Source organism: Carassius auratus, chromosome 4 (genome assembly GCF_003368295.1).
Source record: "Carassius auratus strain Wakin chromosome 4, ASM336829v1, whole genome shotgun sequence".
Classification (NCBI taxonomy): Eukaryota; Metazoa; Chordata; class Actinopteri; order Cypriniformes; family Cyprinidae; genus Carassius; species Carassius auratus.
Window position 1 is genome coordinate 24336853 of NC_039246.1, and position 19577 is coordinate 24356429.

General features: G+C 34.1%; 1 protein-coding gene across 2 annotated transcripts in view; it reads right to left on the reverse strand.

Annotated features, from left to right (window-relative positions):
* Positions 1-5552: 5552 nt before the first annotated feature.
* The window catches only part of LOC113063618 (protein kinase C-binding protein NELL2-like), a 42130-nt gene continuing 28105 nt past the window's right edge, over positions 5553-19577 (reverse strand). For both annotated transcript variants that reach the window (XM_026233979.1, XM_026233978.1), the window contains exons 16-20: positions 12004-12144; positions 11662-11855; positions 11398-11574; positions 7530-7757; positions 5553-6237 (exon numbers count right to left, since the gene is read on the reverse strand). In XM_026233979.1, coding sequence (XP_026089764.1) covers positions 6196-6237; positions 7530-7757; positions 11398-11574; positions 11662-11855; positions 12004-12144 — 782 coding nt within the window. In that variant the 3' untranslated portion in view covers positions 5553-6195. The remainder of the gene's footprint in view (positions 6238-7529; positions 7758-11397; positions 11575-11661; positions 11856-12003; positions 12145-19577) is intronic.

The following is a 19577-nucleotide window of genomic DNA, read 5'->3' on the forward strand; positions in this document are numbered from 1 at the left end:
GGACTTTATGCTAGTAGGCACTAGCATGCTAATGCTATAGCTTAATGACTAGGTCACTTTTACATTTAATTTCTGTCTAATTGATTTTAAAGACTAAAGAAGAAATACTTCACAAGATATTAGCAGTTGTTTTCAATTAGTTCTTTTTTTACTGCACTTTTAGCTCTATGCTAATGCTGAATGACTTGGTCAGTTTTACATAAAATTTCTGTCTAAATTTGAGTTTAAAGCCTGCTAATCATACATTTGTGTATGTATGATCAAAAACTCTCTTTTAATCCCATGTGACTGTGATATGGTTTTAAAATATCATTACTCTGAAACCTAATTTTCTTGATTAGTGTCTCGTCCCTGTAGTTCTCAGCTACCAAGGCGGACTGACATTTCATTCATTTGACACAGCCTCGGTAGTCATTAATATCTGTAATATGACAGTGTCTTTCTACGAACTGTCAGTAATAGTTAATGTCCTACTTTTTTTAAGCATGACAAATACTGCATAAAATAAATCAATGAGCAGCTCATCGCCAAGAAGAAAACTGGAATAACTACATTTCAAAAGAGGTTGGTTTTCAGATATAAAACATAGGGATTCTGAATCTAAACAGCAGAATAATTTAACAAAAATGCCTTTTATTTTAAAACATACCTGGGCTAAAATACATTTACTGTATGTTTGGGGTCAGTGTAGTTTGAAGTGGTCTCTTATGTTCACCAAGATCAAAAATACAGTTAAAATGGTAAAATATTACTATTATTATTTATTTTATTATTATTATTATTTTGATGTTTTAAAATGTAATTTATTCCTGTGATGGCAAAGCTGAATTTTCAGAATTATTGCCCAAGTCTTTATGCTGATTATTATTATTATCTTATTATTTTATGTTTTATTGTTGTGTTGTTGTGATGAGGACAATTAAAAAAAAATTATTTGGAAAAACAGATCTTTTATAACGGTTTAAGTGTCATCTTAAGGAAACCAAGTATTAATTTATTGAAATATATATATATATATATATATATATATATATATATATATATATATATATATATATATATATATATATATATATATATATATATATATATATATATAAATTAAATATACATATATTAAAAAAAACTTTTTTAAATATTACAAATTTTACTAATCTCAGCTTGACTGTCAAAAGTCCAATCTATTAGGACTATATAGATGTTATTTTCTTTTTTCTTAATCATCTTTGCTCACTCTTCTGAGACCTTTATCTCTCTTTCCTAGAATCATATAGAACAATGCCAGCATAATAGCTACTGATCAGTCTATTTAACATATGCTATGTTTCTATATGTGTGTACAAGGGGCATGTACAGTACATCTATATGTCAGAGAGTATCATGGGACCCACTTCTCTCCACTATCACATTCTCTAAATTATTACACTCAGGGTGAGAGGTGATAATGATTATTAAGCCCTATTAATAATCGTAATTGGGAGTGAAAATATTCAGATTTACATCTGTTAGGGGTGTATTAGAATCTCACCCCCTACATCATCTCCCATTATGGTCCAGTAATTGGAAACCATCCTTTTCTACAGAATACAATACTATGAATGATGAAGTCCATTAGGCCTAAATTATTCAAGCCATAAATTGAAAATAAATCTCTTTTGCAAAGCATATAAAGAGAGACTCATAGCAGGAATAAAAAAGGATTTATTTCGTAGCGACAAGGACTGCTTTTAAACTCTGCATTAAGTCCCTTGAGTGTATCGCCGTGTATCGCCTTTATTAGAGAAAAATAATAAAATAAACAGTGGCGGCTCAATATATTCATGCTATTCAAGAGTGTTCATTACTGCATGAACACGCTCGATGGCACAGACATCAAAGGAAAAGCCCTGGCCATAGATCCGCTGAACCTTCAACACAGCATAACCAATCCCCCTTCTGCCATACTTCAGTATTCATGCTTTTCACACACTGAGTGCTTAGGTGGTTTTATGTCAGAGTAAAATCATATCAAAGAAGAGGTTCCCAACCATCGAAATGATTCATCTGACTTCAGATTGGCTCGAAATGACTTTGAACTGCAGCTGTAGTGCTGCTGGTAACAGTGTAACTATTAAAGAGCCAGTAAATATGATGTTAAAAAGGAAACTAAACTCTCCATGCAGTGAAATTAGATCATTCAAGCCACTTCTATAGGTCTCTAAAAGTAATATGGCCGAGAAAATGGATCTCGCTACAGATCTTCTTAATTTCAATTGACTGAAGGGAGCTGAAAAGGTGGGATTGAATGAAAGAGGGAGGGGGAAAGCAAGGGAGAGTGAAAGAGAGAAAGACGGAGATTTCGCACCGAGACTTACTTCATTCAGTGAAGATCAAAGGTAACATGATTCCTTTTCTTCTGGCGGATCTGAGGTTTTTAACGTGTCTGCTCCTCTCTAAAACGCTGTCTTGCTGAACTGGATAAGACTGGTCAGAGCATCACACCCTTCGCTAACCTCAGTCAGTGAACATTTCCTCCTGTCAGAAACAGTTCATATATAAGGAAATGTACAACATCACATATTATGGAAAATTAACATAACTCACAGGGTTTGAGGAAACCCCAGCATCGTTATAATAGCCCCCCCCAAAAAAACATACTTTGCATTGAATTATTAGATTGATACTTTATTTTATATTTTTTGATCATAGTTAAAATGAATAAGCAACATTTTAACTGTGTAACATGCTAGGTGTACATACGGTAGAAGTCAGACAGTTGACAGTTATTTGCTTTGATATCTTTTGTTGTATTTCTGTACAGCAGTGGTTCTCAATCAGGGACTAGCAGACTTACAAAGGAGCCTCAAAATGACTTAAAATGACTTAAATAATAAAAAAAAGCTCTAAAATATTTTATGTTCTAAAATGTATTTACTGGATAATTATTAAAGATTATAACAAATGGTGACTAATTAATTAAACAAATAAAAATACATATTTATAAAAAAGATGAAAATTATTATCTGGGAGTACTTTACATATTCAATAAAAGTATGATAATTAAGTATTATTTTTATTTTATTTTTTGGTTAACTGGGTTCAGTTGGCAAAAAAAAGGAGGAACATATCAAAACCCTAAAGGGAAAATACTATTGTCTTTATTGTATTTTAGAGCTGATTTTCATAAATCTGAATTGTCTCCATAGGTAATTTTCCATAACTGATTCTGTTATTCTGTGAAGCTACTTTGACAAATCTGTAATGAATAAAGTCCTATAGAAATAAAGGTGACTTGACTAATTGCTCCATTAAAAAAATTACTACTATTATTTTTATACATCCAAAACATCCAAACAATGAAGTCATTCTTATCAGAATATAAGGGATACAAATGAACTATTATTTATATGTCTTTAACACTGTAAAAATCATCAAAAATGTCCCATCATCAGTGAATAATGAAATATCAGTGTGTTCATACAAACTATCACATGGCTTTGTATTGGTCACATTAATGGTGCTTTTACATCCTTCACAAAGCTTGTAAAAATTATCTTCTTTTGAATTTAGTTTGGTTTCCTTGTCAGAAAGAAAGTGATACAGTAGAGGTTTGGAACAATACGAAGGTGAGTAAATGACACCTGAATGTTCATTTTGGGGTGAAGTATCCCTTCAAGCCTGTAAAACTTAGTCAAACAGTCATAAAGAGAGGCTCTATCCTTTTTGAGAGTCAGATTTGCTGGCAGTCTGTCCCTCCGGTGCTGACGTAAGAGAAGATCTCAGAGGAGCTCTCCGTGGTGCTGATATTTCCGCTCAAGTGTCGGGCTCTTCTCTGCTACAGGCTTTTCAGAGCCAGCTGGATAACCAGACAACATGTCGGGTCACTTGGTCACTTTTTCAACCTCCCACCACCCCCACCCCAATCTCCCATCTCCTCTCTTCTTCTCTGCTTCTCACAGGCATGTGGAAGCACTAGTCAGACTCTTGGCTCTCCATTAGCCGGCAGACAAATATAGAGCCAAAGTGTCCAACAGAACGGGGAAAGAGACATTGCCAGTTAGTTTTGGCAGGGACCCGATTCGCCACTTTAGCAAGATTACACAATGTGCTGAAAAGGGCAAGAGATTAAAAAAACAAGCACTTGGTGAGAAAGAGAGAGAGAATATATGAATAATAAGCATGGCTACAGAAATTGCAATCAGCATGGTGATTATAGGTCAAAGGTGCAATCAGTAATTTTTCCTACTTTAAATAAAAAAAATAATAATTTAATAGTACTTTTTCATAAAAGTGCTTCTGTGAAAATCATCAGAATGCCCCCCCCCCCCATTTTAAGTGCTCTTGCAGTAAAACAAATAAAAATAAACATAGAAAGTAGTAACAGGATTACAAATGAATAAAAGTATTACATTAACAGATAAAAAACAAACAAGAGTTTAGTATGGTTCCACCATTCTATTTCACATTTTTAAATCAAATTTGTCTTAACAAATTTGTCTTAACAAAACTTAAGTGCTAATAATAATAACAATAACATATATATACATTAGACACGTATTTCATCAAGAGAAAACAGAGACATACCCACACCCATATGTCCACACACACGAGCATACACTATAGGTCAGATAAAGGTTGGCACATGGCGAGGCGAGGGCTGGCACAGTGACATCAGATCTGCAGTATGGTCCCTAATCTGTGGGATCAGTAAAATCAAGGAAATGAGAGGCATCACACTGCAGTAATCTCCTGCAATGGGAAAACTGTGTGCGTGTGAAAGAGATGAGAGAGGCTGTAGAGGCCGGGAAAACAGAACCAGCCACTATCAACCAACTATTCAAAGCAAGTGTAATTGCACAGGATTACTGGCACTGAAATAAGCCCAAGTTCAGCCTGCATGAGAAAAACCAAGAAACTATTGATGGATAGAGACTGAAAGCTCTATTAAATAAAGACTTGAAAGGGAAAAGATACATGGAGGATGTCAATGATGTCAGCAAGGATGGAAACAAGTGGACAAAATAATGATGTGGAAAAGAAGACATTATTTTGATGATCCATTGTCTATTTCAAACCCCCAGCTGCCTCAAGGATCCCAAAGCCTCTCAAAAAATATACTTAAAGTCAAGATGAAATCAAAATCTTATTTAGTCTTATTGTGAAAGATTCATCTGTGCTTATTCCAAAGAAAAATCTTTGTAATCTGTAATATTTAATCTCAGTCAAACTATAATAACACTCTGAAATACTTCACATCTTGGAAGAAAGATAGGATGCAAACTGCAATTCTTATAAATGATACTTTGACCTTTACAAATCGCAGTACTTTGCATTTCAAAATTTCAACTTGCATCAAACATTGAAAACAACGTAGACCTCTATTGAAAATCTAACATGAATAGATTTAATGTATTTATACATACTAACATTTTCGGATATACACCTAAATATAAAATATTGAGTAAATGGCAACAAAAATGTTTCAGATGGAGATGAGATTTTCTGATAAACAAATGCCATTTGTTGTTATACTGTTTTGTGTTAAATAAAGAAAAAAGAACAACAATGCATCTGCATATTTTCCAGTGGAAACCTTTTATTTCACCATGACACAATAGTGCACCGAGCCAGGAAACAAAACATCAATTTGACAAGAGGTGCAACAGAAACATCAAAGTAAAGACAGAATTCAAAAGACGTGAGAAACAAACACATTAAATAAACTATTCACAACATCAAGATCATATTTTCCATGGAAGGGAGCGGAACAACCATTAATACTGGAAGAAGTAAACACTGTAAGGTCATTTACAAAGGATTTGACCATGTCTGCAGTCTATTGAACCCATCAAGCACAAAACACTGCGATCACTGACAAGTTTTTCAACATAGTTTTGATATTGAAACCTGGAAATTGACTGGACTTCGCAAAACTTTATCTGAATATTGTTTCATGGTTTCCAATGATAATTGATAAATGACAAATGAACATCAGAGAAGCAAATCTGAAACACCGTTCAAAGCTAAAACGATTGGTTGCTTTATCTTTTGTTATGTTCGACTGAGCTATCTGTATATTGTTTATGTTATAATACATATGAGGTTTTGGTATAAAATGATCATCTGAAGGGGATGAAACTGTACAGAGAGCCGAGACAAAGACAAAGGGACAGCGAGAAAAAGAAAAGTAGTCAGACATTTTGTCTTTGAATAGGACTAGAGGCACAAAGGGTCCACAGAGCAACAGATGTGACCATTCTGTAGAGAAAAAGAGAGGGAGGGAGGGAAGGTAAAGGAAGGAGACATTAGTCAAAAAAGGAAAGTAGCCAATTTGACACTCACTCAAGCATTTCCATACTGTATGTGTGTAACGCATTAAATAAGCATCAGTACAGCCTCTCATGATTCATCGCTCAGCTTAAATGATGCTGATGACCTTGGCCAGTCACATAAGGTGCTTTAATAAGCAGATGAATTCTCTCCTGTCCCTGAGCTCTGTTCTTTATTCTTACATTCATCTCACACAGACAAATCTCACAGCATCCGGGAACGGTTTCTGTGTACTGTCCATGTTTCTTAGCTATTTATCTATAAATGACTGGGCACATCATTTAGAGAGGTGTCTAAATGTCAGAGACCACTAGTGAAATATATATCTTATTTATTTATTATCAAAGTCAATTATTATGATTTTTTTTCATTACAATTTATATTTTATAAGAAGCCCCAATCATGGCATGCAGCAAAAATAAAAGATGTATAGAAGCCCATTTCTCCAATAAAATTTAAAATAGTTAATTGTGACTTATCTTCTTTGTGACTTCAAGCTTTTTTTCTCAGTTTATATTAAAAATCATAATTTTAAGATATAAACTCAGAATTGCGAGATATAGAAAAAAAGGTCAAAATTGTGAGCAAAAAAATTGCAAATACCTTTAAAAAAAAGATTTTTTTTAAACAACAAAAACAAAAAAGACAGGAAAACACAAAGTATAGTGTTATAAATGTGCATTACTATATATATATATATATATATATATATATATATATATATATATATATATATATATATATATATATATATTGATAATGCTAATAACCATGTAAAATGTTATTGAAGTCTGTGAAAAAGATCCATTAATGCTCACTTATCACAAAATTCCTTTGATTTCTTTGATCTTTTTTTTTTTCAAGTTTTAAATTAGGTTCTAGATGTGTCTATTCAGTGGGGTCTCAGATTTTTGGATCTCACTGTAAGTGTTTTATGAATAATATTTATATGCACCAAAACAATAAACTCAAAGCTGTGACTGGGCGCACCACCAAAAGCCTTTGCCTTTGACTGAATTGGTATTAAACTGTTTAAAAATAAATTAGCCAGATGTCCATGAAACCCTTAGTGGGCCTGAGGAAGCTGCCTTTGTGAAAATGTGAAAGGATCCAGCTTAAAAATAATGACAAGCACAGGGGTGTACATCTAAATACTCAATAATACATCTTGGTGATTTGCAACGTGTGCGTCTGCGGGTGGTTATGTAAGTGTCAAGTACCTTGCACTGGCAGAGGGAACACTCCGTGCCGTGTTTGGTCCAAGCAGAGCCGCTGAAGCGAGTGATCCCGTATTCATCCACACAGGTCTTGGTGATGTCATTCCGAACGGTATCGGCCAGACAGGGGTCCGTGACGCAGCGTGGACAGCATTCGCCCTCTGGAACCACTGTAAACTCACAGTCAGCCACCGGCGCACACGATATCGGCCAGCAGTCCACTTCCCCCCTCTGAGAAACACACAGACAGAGACATATTTCAATTTGATACAGAACAGAATCAATATTTTTTGCAATTCCGTGTGCTACTAGCAGAGGCTAGTGTCACATAAATTATACACTTCCGCTTTAACATGCTGCAAATCACAAATAATGTGTAGCGCTCACTGATCCAGAGAGGAGTGTGTAATGAAGGATCGATACGACACTAGGTCGGAGCTGGTTTCATATAGTCTCACACAGGGCTCTGTTTCCTCCTGCATTCTTTAAAACGCTGAGTAACATCTGCTGGACTGCAGGCGATGTGTCAAGATATATCAAAACTTTGATCCTTTTAGGATGCTTTCCACAGGTGCAAGAATAAAGTGATGGTGTACTTGGAATGACAAACATAAAAGTGTGTGAAGGTCAGTCCGAATAAACACTGCACAGTAAGTGTGAGCAAGACAGACAGAGAAGAAACAGTGTGTATATCTAGGGACAGTATGAGGAGATCAAATGCTTAATATGTTGGCAGAAACTCCCGCCTTTCAGTTAATACTAAATCACTTTACTTTCACTGTGTGAAAAAATGAATGTGTGTGTGTGCGTGTTTGTATATAAAAAAAATGTATGCATGTGGCTAACAGCTAAAATGACTATTTTCTATTTTAATATATTTTAAAATGCAATGTATTTCTGTGATGATAAAGCTGATTTTTAGCAGCCATTACTTCATATATCTAACATGCTGATTGGCTGCTCATTTTTCATTTTATATTATTATCAATGTTGTAAAAAGTTGTGTTGCTTAATTTATTTGTGGAAACCATGATTTTCCATGATTCTTTGATGTATACAAAGTTCTGAAGAATAGCATTTATTTTATAAAATTTTATAAAAGTCTTAAATATCACCTATTTATTTTGTCCTTGCTGAATAAAAGTATTAATTTCTTCTTTGAGTCGAGTCATTTTAATGAATCTGTTGATTTCCTCTAATGAATCTGTTGTTCTGACCTAAAAGACTCGGTTACATATTGGACAAATTCAGTTCTAGAGTTCAACTCACTGACTGACTTAAATTTAGACTTTTTCAATAGACATTTTGGGTTTTGAACCATAAAAGTCTTTTATATTATTTTACAGTTGATCTGTGCATTATTAAAATCTTTTCCTTTTGTGTTTCTGAGAAAGATACAGGTTCAAAACCAAATGACGGTGAACCGACTGCCGTATATCACTGAAAGACAACATATTCTTCAGATCCTGAGTCAGACTGAGCAGGTTACGTAGACCTTGATTACAAAGGGAATGCAGATATTTCTCTGAATGTCTCTCTCTCCCCTCCTGGAGATTTCTGTTCCGGAAAACATTCTTTGTTCTTTCACTCCTCACACTTTTGTATTCTTAAAACACAAAGCATTCTTCCCGCCCCATTCTCATTTTTTCGGTGTCTCTTCCGCTCTTTCAAGTTCTGTGTTCTTTTTACTTCACAGGGAAGAAGGAAAAAACTGATGAGAAGAGGGATTCGAAGAGTAAAGGGGGTTGAAAAGGACTAAAAGAAAGCGCTGACTGAAAGAGAATGTGATAACAGTATAAGAACAACAGAAAAGAGACAAACAAAAAGCAACTGTACTGAAACCTAATGAAATTGCAATATAGCTGTGCAAATCTGGTGCTGTTTGATCGTGCTCCTTTCTCGGACACAGATCACACTTGTCTAGGATTAAATAGGACTTTCAATTGAAAGTCAGTTATTGAGCAATTAATCCAAAGGCTGGCTTTAGTGTGGAAAACAAGCCCTTCGTTGGTTAAACCATCCACAACTGTCTAGAGGTCTTTAACTGAATTCATTATAGACCTACAAGTTTAGCAGTCCTAAACTCTGAGGAAAAGGTTTAGTTCTCTGTGAGACAAAGAAGTGTAAGCTGGGAGCCTGGCATGTCATATGAAGAACCTCTGACAAGTTAAGGAGCGCTGTTTGAACCCATTGTCAGCTCAGCAAATACTGAAGTAGGGATTTTCACTAGAGAGAAAGATAGAGTTAGCTGGACTTCATAACTCAATTCTTCACAGAGTGAAAAAAGTTCTGCATGAAGAAAGAAAAATGGCTTCTGGATGAAAGTTCAGTGCTGAACACCAGCACACAGGAGAGTAAAACACCAGAGGGGTTGAAAACTGCATTGTTCAAGGTTTTGGCACAAGGTTTCCTGACTGAGATATTGCAGAAAGTTCCACTGTGGCAAGCAGTTTCTCTGAATCTGAATCTAATACACAAGGAACAGAATGACAGTGGAGTTTATTCTGAGCGTTGTGCATGTGTGAATGCAAACTAAATTGTTGCTAAAGGGAACATATTTCACACTTTTGCATCATATTCCTTTCCTCGAGTTCAGTTATAATGGTAGGTCAAGGTTGCTTGAACCAAAAAATTGCAGTTCAGTTTTAAGTGACCATTTTCACTCTGACTCTTCAGCTGTTTTTGTCAATGTACTTATGACAAGAACTATGACACCTTATGCTATGAGCTGATCTCCTCATACGTGAGGTTCATATTTTTATCAAGGATGTCCTGCTGAATACTGTAGAGCTGTTGATATATTAACGTTAATCATTAGTTAAAAGCGCTTTCATTTCATTGACTTTAAAAGGTTTGCAAAAAAATGTATTTAAAATAATTTCCAAAACTCAAAAAAAAAAAAAAAAAAAAAAAATTCTAAATAGTTTTCAAAATACTTTTACTACTACAAATAGATATTATTATTATTACTGTTAAATAATTTATATATGTTATCACAAATAATAAAAATAATATGCAAAAGTCTGAGAAAGTGTTAATTTTTTATTTATTTATCTTTACATTTAGATTTTAAAATGTAGAACAAAGCTAAACTATGATAAAAATATGTAAGAATGTTTAAATATAGAATTTTATTATCTAAACATTTTTACCTCATAAATATTAAACATTAAAAACATAATTTAGAAAATAATATAACAATTTTACATTTACCTCATAATAAATAAGTCAATTATATTTAAATAACGTAGAAATATAATCATATCCAAAAGTCTGAGAATATTTTAATGACATTTTGATTTAAATTAATATTTATATTTAATATTGTTTTAAATGTTTAAAATAGAATATTGTTTTAAATGTTTAAAATAGAATATTGTTTTAAATGTTTAAAATATTGTATTTTATTATAAAAAATTGAATATTTATATTATTTTTAATATTTTAAATTGTTTACATACTAAATATATATTCATAATAGATTTTTGACAATTAAAATATATATAAAATAATATAATATATGCTACTAAACAAATTATATTTGTTGTTGCTTCAACTGAAATACACAAGGTGCTATTTTGAACATTTTCAGATCATACAGTATGAACCACTAGGTTTTATAATACAGTATGTCAGGTTCATTAACATTTTATAATGACAAAAACCACACAGTAATGTATGCAAAACACACTTACAAAAATGTTTTTCATTTTTTCTAGTGGTATTGGACATTTGGGCCCCACTGTTTATTTCTAAATGTGGAGATATTTCAATACTTGTTTCTAATGTCCACCATATACTAGTTTATAAATATATACTGGCAATCAAAACGCATTACCACATCGAGTTGGCGTAACATGCTGCCACTCACCATGCACTGGCACTGCTGGCAGTTCTCCACCCAGGTCTCTCCATTACTGTACGCCAGCAGACCGTTCTGATGCAAACACTGAGAACTCAGACGAGGGTCGCATTCAGGACAGCACAGCACATCCACCGTGGGATTCTCACAATCACACACCATCCGTCTACACATCACCAACCCCGACTGAAGCAGGAGAGAAAGACAAGAGTCGGATTAAAAAGAAAATCAGGTTTCCTTTAACTACAATTCCCATAAGCCCCTTCGGCTCACCTGACAGGAGCAGACCGAGCATCTGTCGTCATCCAGCACCCAAATCTGCCCGTTGTGTTTCACCTTCCCGTCATGGGCGCAGTCGCCCGTGCAGTTCCTACCGTGCGGACAGCGGCAGTCATAACCTCCGTCAACGTTAAAGCACACAGTGTCATTAGCACAGCTGTGCCGCCCCATCTCACATTCATCAATGTCTACCAACCAGAAAAAAAAGAAGACACCAATTAAGTCACCTGTTACATCCAAGGAGTCTTTAGCTGGTTGGCATGATCTAGTTAACTACTACCATACATCTTTCTCCACTGACTTCCATTCAAAAGAAACAAATTCGAAACAGGTTACCTTCGCATGACTCTCCATTGGCCGAGAACATTCCGTTGTCATGGTAGCCATCGCGACACTCGCAGTGATACCAGCCAGGAAGGTTGACGCAAGTGGCTCGACTGTCACACTCCACAAATCCATCGGAGCACTCGTCGATGTCTGGAGAGACAAGGTGGAGACACGCATGAGAAAACTCAAGAAGTGTGTGGAAGAAGCACAGGTGAGCACAGTTGTACCTGAACGACGTCAAAAATATCATGAAAAAAAGTGATAAAAATAGTATGAAATATTATTCAGAATGATCTGTTATGGCATTTGAAGCCAGAAGGATATTTAAAGAGAGTGTGTGTATGTGTGTATACACCCTAGTAAAAAAAAATGAAATATATTTAAATTCCATTTATTTCATACTACTGTAAGTATAGTTCAAATCTGTTTACTGACATATTGCTTGAGACTTGCTGATATAAAATAATATGTGACTATTGATGAGGATTGCATGATCTTTAAATAATGTAATGACTCTAAATGTAAGATATTTAAAGTGTGTTTGAACTATACTTGTCATAGTTCCACTTTAGCACAATCAAAGATACTTCAGTATATCTTTAATTGGACTTCAGCACTACTTCTGCACAATTAAAGTGCATTAAGAACAAAATCAGTTGTTCCAGTTTAGTATACTTTAGTACAGTTGCAGCACATTTTTATTAAGTACAATAAATATGTAAAGGTATTTGTAGCATACTTAGCATTAAATAAATGTTTTTCAAATAAATTTTCTGTGACGGTAAGAGGTTTCTTTGTGTGTGTAAAATATGCCCACAAACGAATAACAAAGCAGAAAATGTCCAATTAAATGCAATACAATGTATCTATCACCATAATTTCATTCTAAAAATGCCATAAAGTGCATATTCTTAATGTTGAGTTATGCTAGAATGTATTATCGTGTTTCCACAACCTTTTTAAATTACTAAATGGATGCAAATCTATATACTGTAAGTATATTTGATGTCTGTCCTCACACCAGACACAAAGAAAGGGAGATAAATAGAGCTTCTGCCATGGGCGTCATAAAAGGAGCGTATCCAACAGCTGTTGATAATGATGCTCTTCAGAATCTATTCAACTTTCAGTGCTTGTCCTTGGAATACACTCTCACAGAAAGCTATGTTGAGCGTCCCTAAGATCCAGCCAGTTCAATGATAACTTCAACCACAATGGCATACTGGGTGAGAAATGATTTTGTTACTTTAACCTTAGGTTACCAAATGTGTTTCACCTCACCCATCTCAGACTGTGCATTATATTGTATTTCAATGCCAATTGAAATGTCTGAAGTGAAGGCAAGGCTGAGAGGGTAAAACAAAAACTGACAAATACTGTGTTTCTGTGGGTGTGCAAGAGAGAGGGAAAAAATGTAGCCTTGAGAGTCTTTGTAAAAGAGCACAGAATATGAGAAACCGCCGAAAGGAGCTTGTGAATTAGGTTTGCAAGTGTCGCATATTAGTATTGCACGGGCTGAGAAATCTTTAAAGGGACAGTTCCCTCGAAACTGAAAAATTCAACATCACTTACTCGCGTTCATGTTCTAAATGAACAGAGCACAGCATAAAACCACCACTAAAATATTCAGAAAATGGTCAATTTGATAAAAAAAAAATACAGTATAGGGCTAAAATATTATAAAATATTGAAGATAAATGTCTTCAGTGTTACATTATCTCACAGAAATCATTCTAATATGCTGTGATGAAAATATAAAATATATGTGGAAACCATAATATATTTGCTTTCAGAATTTCGTTCTTCCAAACGAACAGCATGTATTAGAAATATTTTACATTATAAATCTCTTTACTGTAATTTTTGATCGATTTAAAGTGAAAAATGACAATTCTGTTATTAATTACTCAACCTCATGTCGTTCCAAACCCGTAAGACATTTGTTCATTTTCAGAACACAAATGAAGATATTTTTGATGAACTCCGAGAGCTTCTCATAGCTTTATAATATAACAGTTGAAACACTGATGTCACATAGACTTTTTAAAAATGTCTTTACTACGTTTTTTGGGCCTTGAACCTGGTAGTTACTTTGCACTCTATGGAGGGTCAGAAAAGTCTTGGATTTAATTAAAAATAACTTAATTTGTGTTCCGAAGATGAACAAAGGTCTTACAGGTTTAAAACAAAATAAGGGTGAGTAAATAATGACAAAACTTTCATTTTGGGGTGAACTAACCCTTTAATGCATCCTTGCTTAATAAAAGCATTACATTTTAAAGAAAGAAAATAGAGAGATTAAACTGTTTAACCTTTACTACATCACATTAATTAAAATGCTTAACATTGGACATTTTCACATTTACAAAATTCATAATATATATATATATATATATATATATATATATATATATATATATATATATATATATATATATATATATATAATAAAACAATATATAATTAAATTTGGGGTCATTATCATATAGGGTCATTTTAAAATTGAGTTTATAAACGATAACAGAACATTCTTTTTTGGGTGAACTTTCCCTTTAAGAGAACCTTCTGCAGGAACAATTGATCAGAAGCGGAATGTCTTATGTGAGAATCTTTCATGCAAAGGTTCTGAATATTTTTCACTCCTCTGACTAAGATTTCCACACTTTTTCTAAAGATTTCACTTGCCTAACACTAAATCCCCCATCCCTCCTAAACAAAGAGCGGCGAAAATAACACAAACAATGCTGAATAATACATAGATGTAGGCAGAACTGATGACATTTATTCATTTTCTTCCTTGAGCACAAACACACACTGCACTCATCTCCCTCAGAGGAATGGCTGGCATTTGTGCTGTCAGTTAGAAGTAGCGAGTATTGATTGACTGTGTATTCACGGGCAAACCCCCAGGGTTCCCGCTGTCCTGTAGCCCTGCCACTAATTTGTCACGGAATGTCACAAGTCGACGGCACAGCACACAGTCTCCATCTCATTTGTTCAAAATTTGGGATCCTCAATTATTTCCATTTGTCTGCAGCAGTGAGTTTTGCTCAAGGTCAGTTTAAAGGAAAAATTCACTCAAAAATGAATATTTGTCACACTCGGACAATCCATGATGCAAATGAGAAATTTAGAAATTTAGCATTATCACTTGCTCATCAATGGGTGAATGGGTGCCGTCAGAATGAGAGTTCAAACAGCTGATCAAAATATCACAATAATCCACAAGTAAACTCCAGTTCCTCAATTAATATCTTGTGATGGGAAAAGCTGCTTATGAGAAACAAATCCAACATCCATCTTCTTAAATTTATAAGACCAGCAAGTTCATAATTCATAGGATTGCTTCCTCCAGTGACAAATTCCACTCCCTGATGTTCTCTCACTCCAAAATCTACCAACATATTAATTTTGAACTGTTTTGGAATGTTATAAATGGTGATTTATCTGTGCATATATCTCTGCTGATTCAGATGAGACAACTTTTTTCACTTGAGAAAGCAATATTATTAATATTATGGTCGTATTTGAGTACTGTAGGAAACAATGATCTAAAGAATCATAATGATGGATTTGTTTCTTTCAACCTCACATCTGTCCACCTCATATGACATTTATGAACTGGAGTTGTATGGATTACTTGTGGATTATTGTGATGGTTTTATCGGCCGTTTGGAATCTCATTCTGACGGCACCCATTCACATCAGTGAGCAAGAGATGTAATGCAAAATGTAATATTTTTATTTTATTTTAGGGTGAACTATTCCTTTAAGAGAGCAGATTCTTTTGAGATAATCAAGAGGATCAGGGTGTGTAATTTACTAGCAGAACAGGCTGAACACTTCCCGAGTCAAAGTGCCAAGTAAAACAGATTATCCAATCCCATGAGCACAGACGGGAATAGTTATGGGTCCACAGTGGAATCCTCAAGTCAATTTCATCAGGGACGATTCTTCAAGCAGGAAGTCATCAATCCACTCAGTCCTTTAATGTCCCGGCTGTTCCCACCCCAGCTATCTCCTTCATCTGCCCTGCTCTCATTTTTTTCTCCCTTCCCTTCATCCTCCCTCTCCATCCTCACACTAATGAACAGATTCACACCCACTGCTGGTTCTCACTGGGGAGCTCAGTACTGAAGAAGGGCCTCGATGCAAACAAGAGTGTGTGCATGAAAGTCTGGTCCCATTCTCAAACAAGTCTGGCACTTTTTTTTGAACAGGATATTCAAACATGCACCTTTTCTTGTTGAGAAGGCAGACAGCAGATTCTCAGAGCTTCCCCAATAAAAGTGGCAATTCAGAGGAAAGTATTATCTTTAAAGTCAATGTGAATTGCTTTTCACAACCCATTTTATTGGAGATCGTGATGCATTTTAGAAATATTAAGTGAGAAAAACACGAGCCCATAGAAAGTAAATACTGTAGATACAATACATTTATTTCTCCTGTTTATTTTTCTGACCCTATTAGCATTTTTTTTATAAATTATAAATTAAAATTTATAATAAAATATGACATTAAAATAAATCTAAATAAAAAACATTTTCAATTTAAATTTATTATACAACATTTTTATTTTAAACACAGTGTATATAAAATTATATAAAACTCCAAATAAATTATTTTAAATTGTTGAATATATTGTCATGTTTATATATATATATATATATATATATATATATATATATATATATATATATATATATATATATATATAAACATGACAATATATTCAACAATTTAAAATAATATATTTAAAGATTTTAATAATTATAATATTTGTATTGTAAAATGTGTAACTAAATAATACAAAATAATACCTACATAATATTATACATAATTTTTCAATGTTACGCAGGATGAATAATAAAAGAAAGATGCTCAACAACTAAACATATATTAGTTCAACCTAATTAGACAGATTAATTATTTTATTGAATGCATTTGTTAAAAAGAAAATGTTGTATTTAAAATTAAAATGCACAATAATACATGACGATATTAAAAATATAAGAGACTAGTCGAAAATATTTTATTTCATACTATATACAACATTACATATTAGTTTTCAGTGTTACTTTGATATTTCTTCTGTTACCTCTTAAACAGAGGGCTGTTTTGCACAGTAAGGGAGGACGCTCAACAGCTAAACACTAATTAGCTCCACCTCATTAGACAAGATGAGTAACGCCTTGGAATACATGAACCCTATGAAGCAGACATAATCAGAGCGCTTAAATAAACATGGAGGAGTTTTATCGGAAGACCCAACCAGCAGTTGTTTTGAATCTCTTTGTACACACAATGTTACGCTCCTCCCCTTCTGAAGATATTCTCGTTCAAATTTCACAGGGGTAGGGCTCCATTCTAGCTTGATGAGTAAGGACACAGTTAAGGTGTTCAGCGACACACTGCAGCCATTTTTTCCGCAAGACTGCAAGTTGAAGGTGCTTACATCCCCCTGCTATACACCCATCACATAAAGAATTAACAAGTAGCCTGCAGAAACGTCTTGTTTAAGAGGAAGGACCCCCGAGCTCAGGGCGTTTAACCCCTGAGGACCTGCTGTAATTGGGTTTCTTTTATGAACAGAGCATGTGTGAAGCATCTGAGCCAATCCGATGGATAGTAAGAGGTAAGAGCTGGAATATGAAAGGAAATGCGACTCCCTACAGCTTCCTTTTCAGAGGAAGATAAAAAGAGAGCGAGAGAGAGCTTCCCTCACAGCATTTTTATTCAGAAAGCATCTCTGCCACAGGATATTTGATGGAGAAGATAATTCTGAGTCTTTGTGCTTCAGTCGATTACTCTCATTAAAGAACAGAATAACAATAAAAACACAAAGCTCTTATCAAATCATTTCTCTATTTTACCAGGAGAACAATATCCCCTGAACTAATGGATTGCTTTGTATTTAAAGAACTGGTGGGGAGTGTTACCGAAGTTGGCCATATGTGCCAACGTCAAGCTGGCATAGATTAAAAAAAGAGAGAGAGGGGCTTACTGACAAAGACGGAGAGTTTAATAATGCAGTTCTTTTAGTTGAGGGATAGGAGGTTTCAAAGGGATGGAGAACAGACGTTTCTTTTCCTCTCATGTTTGTTTGTGCAATATTTATCCTCTTTGTGCTTTTGTCATAACATTATATTTCCCCTCAGAGGAAGACAGAAAACATGAAGGAGAAACCGCGAGGGATTACAGACGGCTGAGTGAAAAGAAAAAAAAAATTCATTAAAGCGCATAATCTATCGCTCATACAGAAAAATAACACAAAAGAATCATAAGACCTCTTTAACATACAGTACAAGGTGTCCAAAAGGTAAAGCACTCAACAAAGAAATTCGACATAAAATGAATAGGAAATATTTATAATTTTGTTTTCAAATAAATGAATCCTGGTGTTATTTTCTCGGAATTCTTTTGGTTTACTCTTTTCCTTTGTTAAAATCTTATTTTGGTTATTTCAAATGAATGCTATTTATACAAACAAACTAATTTAAAAGAGCAAACAAATGGTCTTAAAATAAAATAAAATACTTTTGTTGTTTTTTTATTTAAAAAATAAATAAATCTTGGTGTGTTTTTTTTGTCTGAATTATTTTGCCTTATTTTTTCTTTGTAAAAAAAAATTTTTTTGTCCTTTTTCCTTTGTTAATTGCTCTCTGTATATTACAATTAAATGAACAAATTAACAATTGAACATGAGTATGAGCAAACAAATGAAAAATTTAATTCATCATTCTGGGTTTCAAATTCTTTATAAATATTTATAATTTTTATCAAATATAAAAATAGAACAAAAAATTAATATAGTGATCTTGGTGGATTTTTCCTCTGTAATTTTTTTTGGCTTAAATTGTTTTTCTACTGTAATTTTTTTATATTTATTTCTCTGTAAAATGTTTGTATTTATCTTTGTCATTTTCTTTTTCAAATTTAGCTCTGCAATTCACAATAAATCAAACAACCAAAAACACAGACAAACAAAAACAAACAAACAAAACAATAAATAAATGAATACATACATGCATACATACATAAATAAATAAAATGTTAAATGTGAAATAACCGTAAGGTTTTGGCATGTTTATTCAACTGTTTTCCTATGTAGATATTTTAGGCTTTTTCATTCTTGTGCAGACATTTGGTCCCTGCAATGTAAGAAAACCTGACCCATGTATAACATAGCTGTGAGTTTGTCTGTGTGTCAGTTAGTTCTGCCTCCAAGAACGGTGAGTCAGGCGTTCAGTACACACACAGTGTCTCGCAAACCACACCTCACTCTATCTTCTCTCTATCTCTCCACCAGCTGTCTCCTTTAGTCCCCATGCCTCCTCATTTCCTCTCTCCTCACTCCTCTTTTTCTCTCTCCCTTCATCATCCCTCTGTCACTCACACATAGAAGCAAGTGGGTGTTGGAGCGGTTTGTAGAAAACCACCAGAAGATACCCTGCTGGGTAATGTTGAGCAAAAGGTTCTGAGGTCTCTGCCTCCCTATCTCTCTCTCTCTCTTTCTCTCATACACACACACACACACACACAGAGACCCATCCCCAGAGCCATAAAAAGCTTCATGTCCTTCT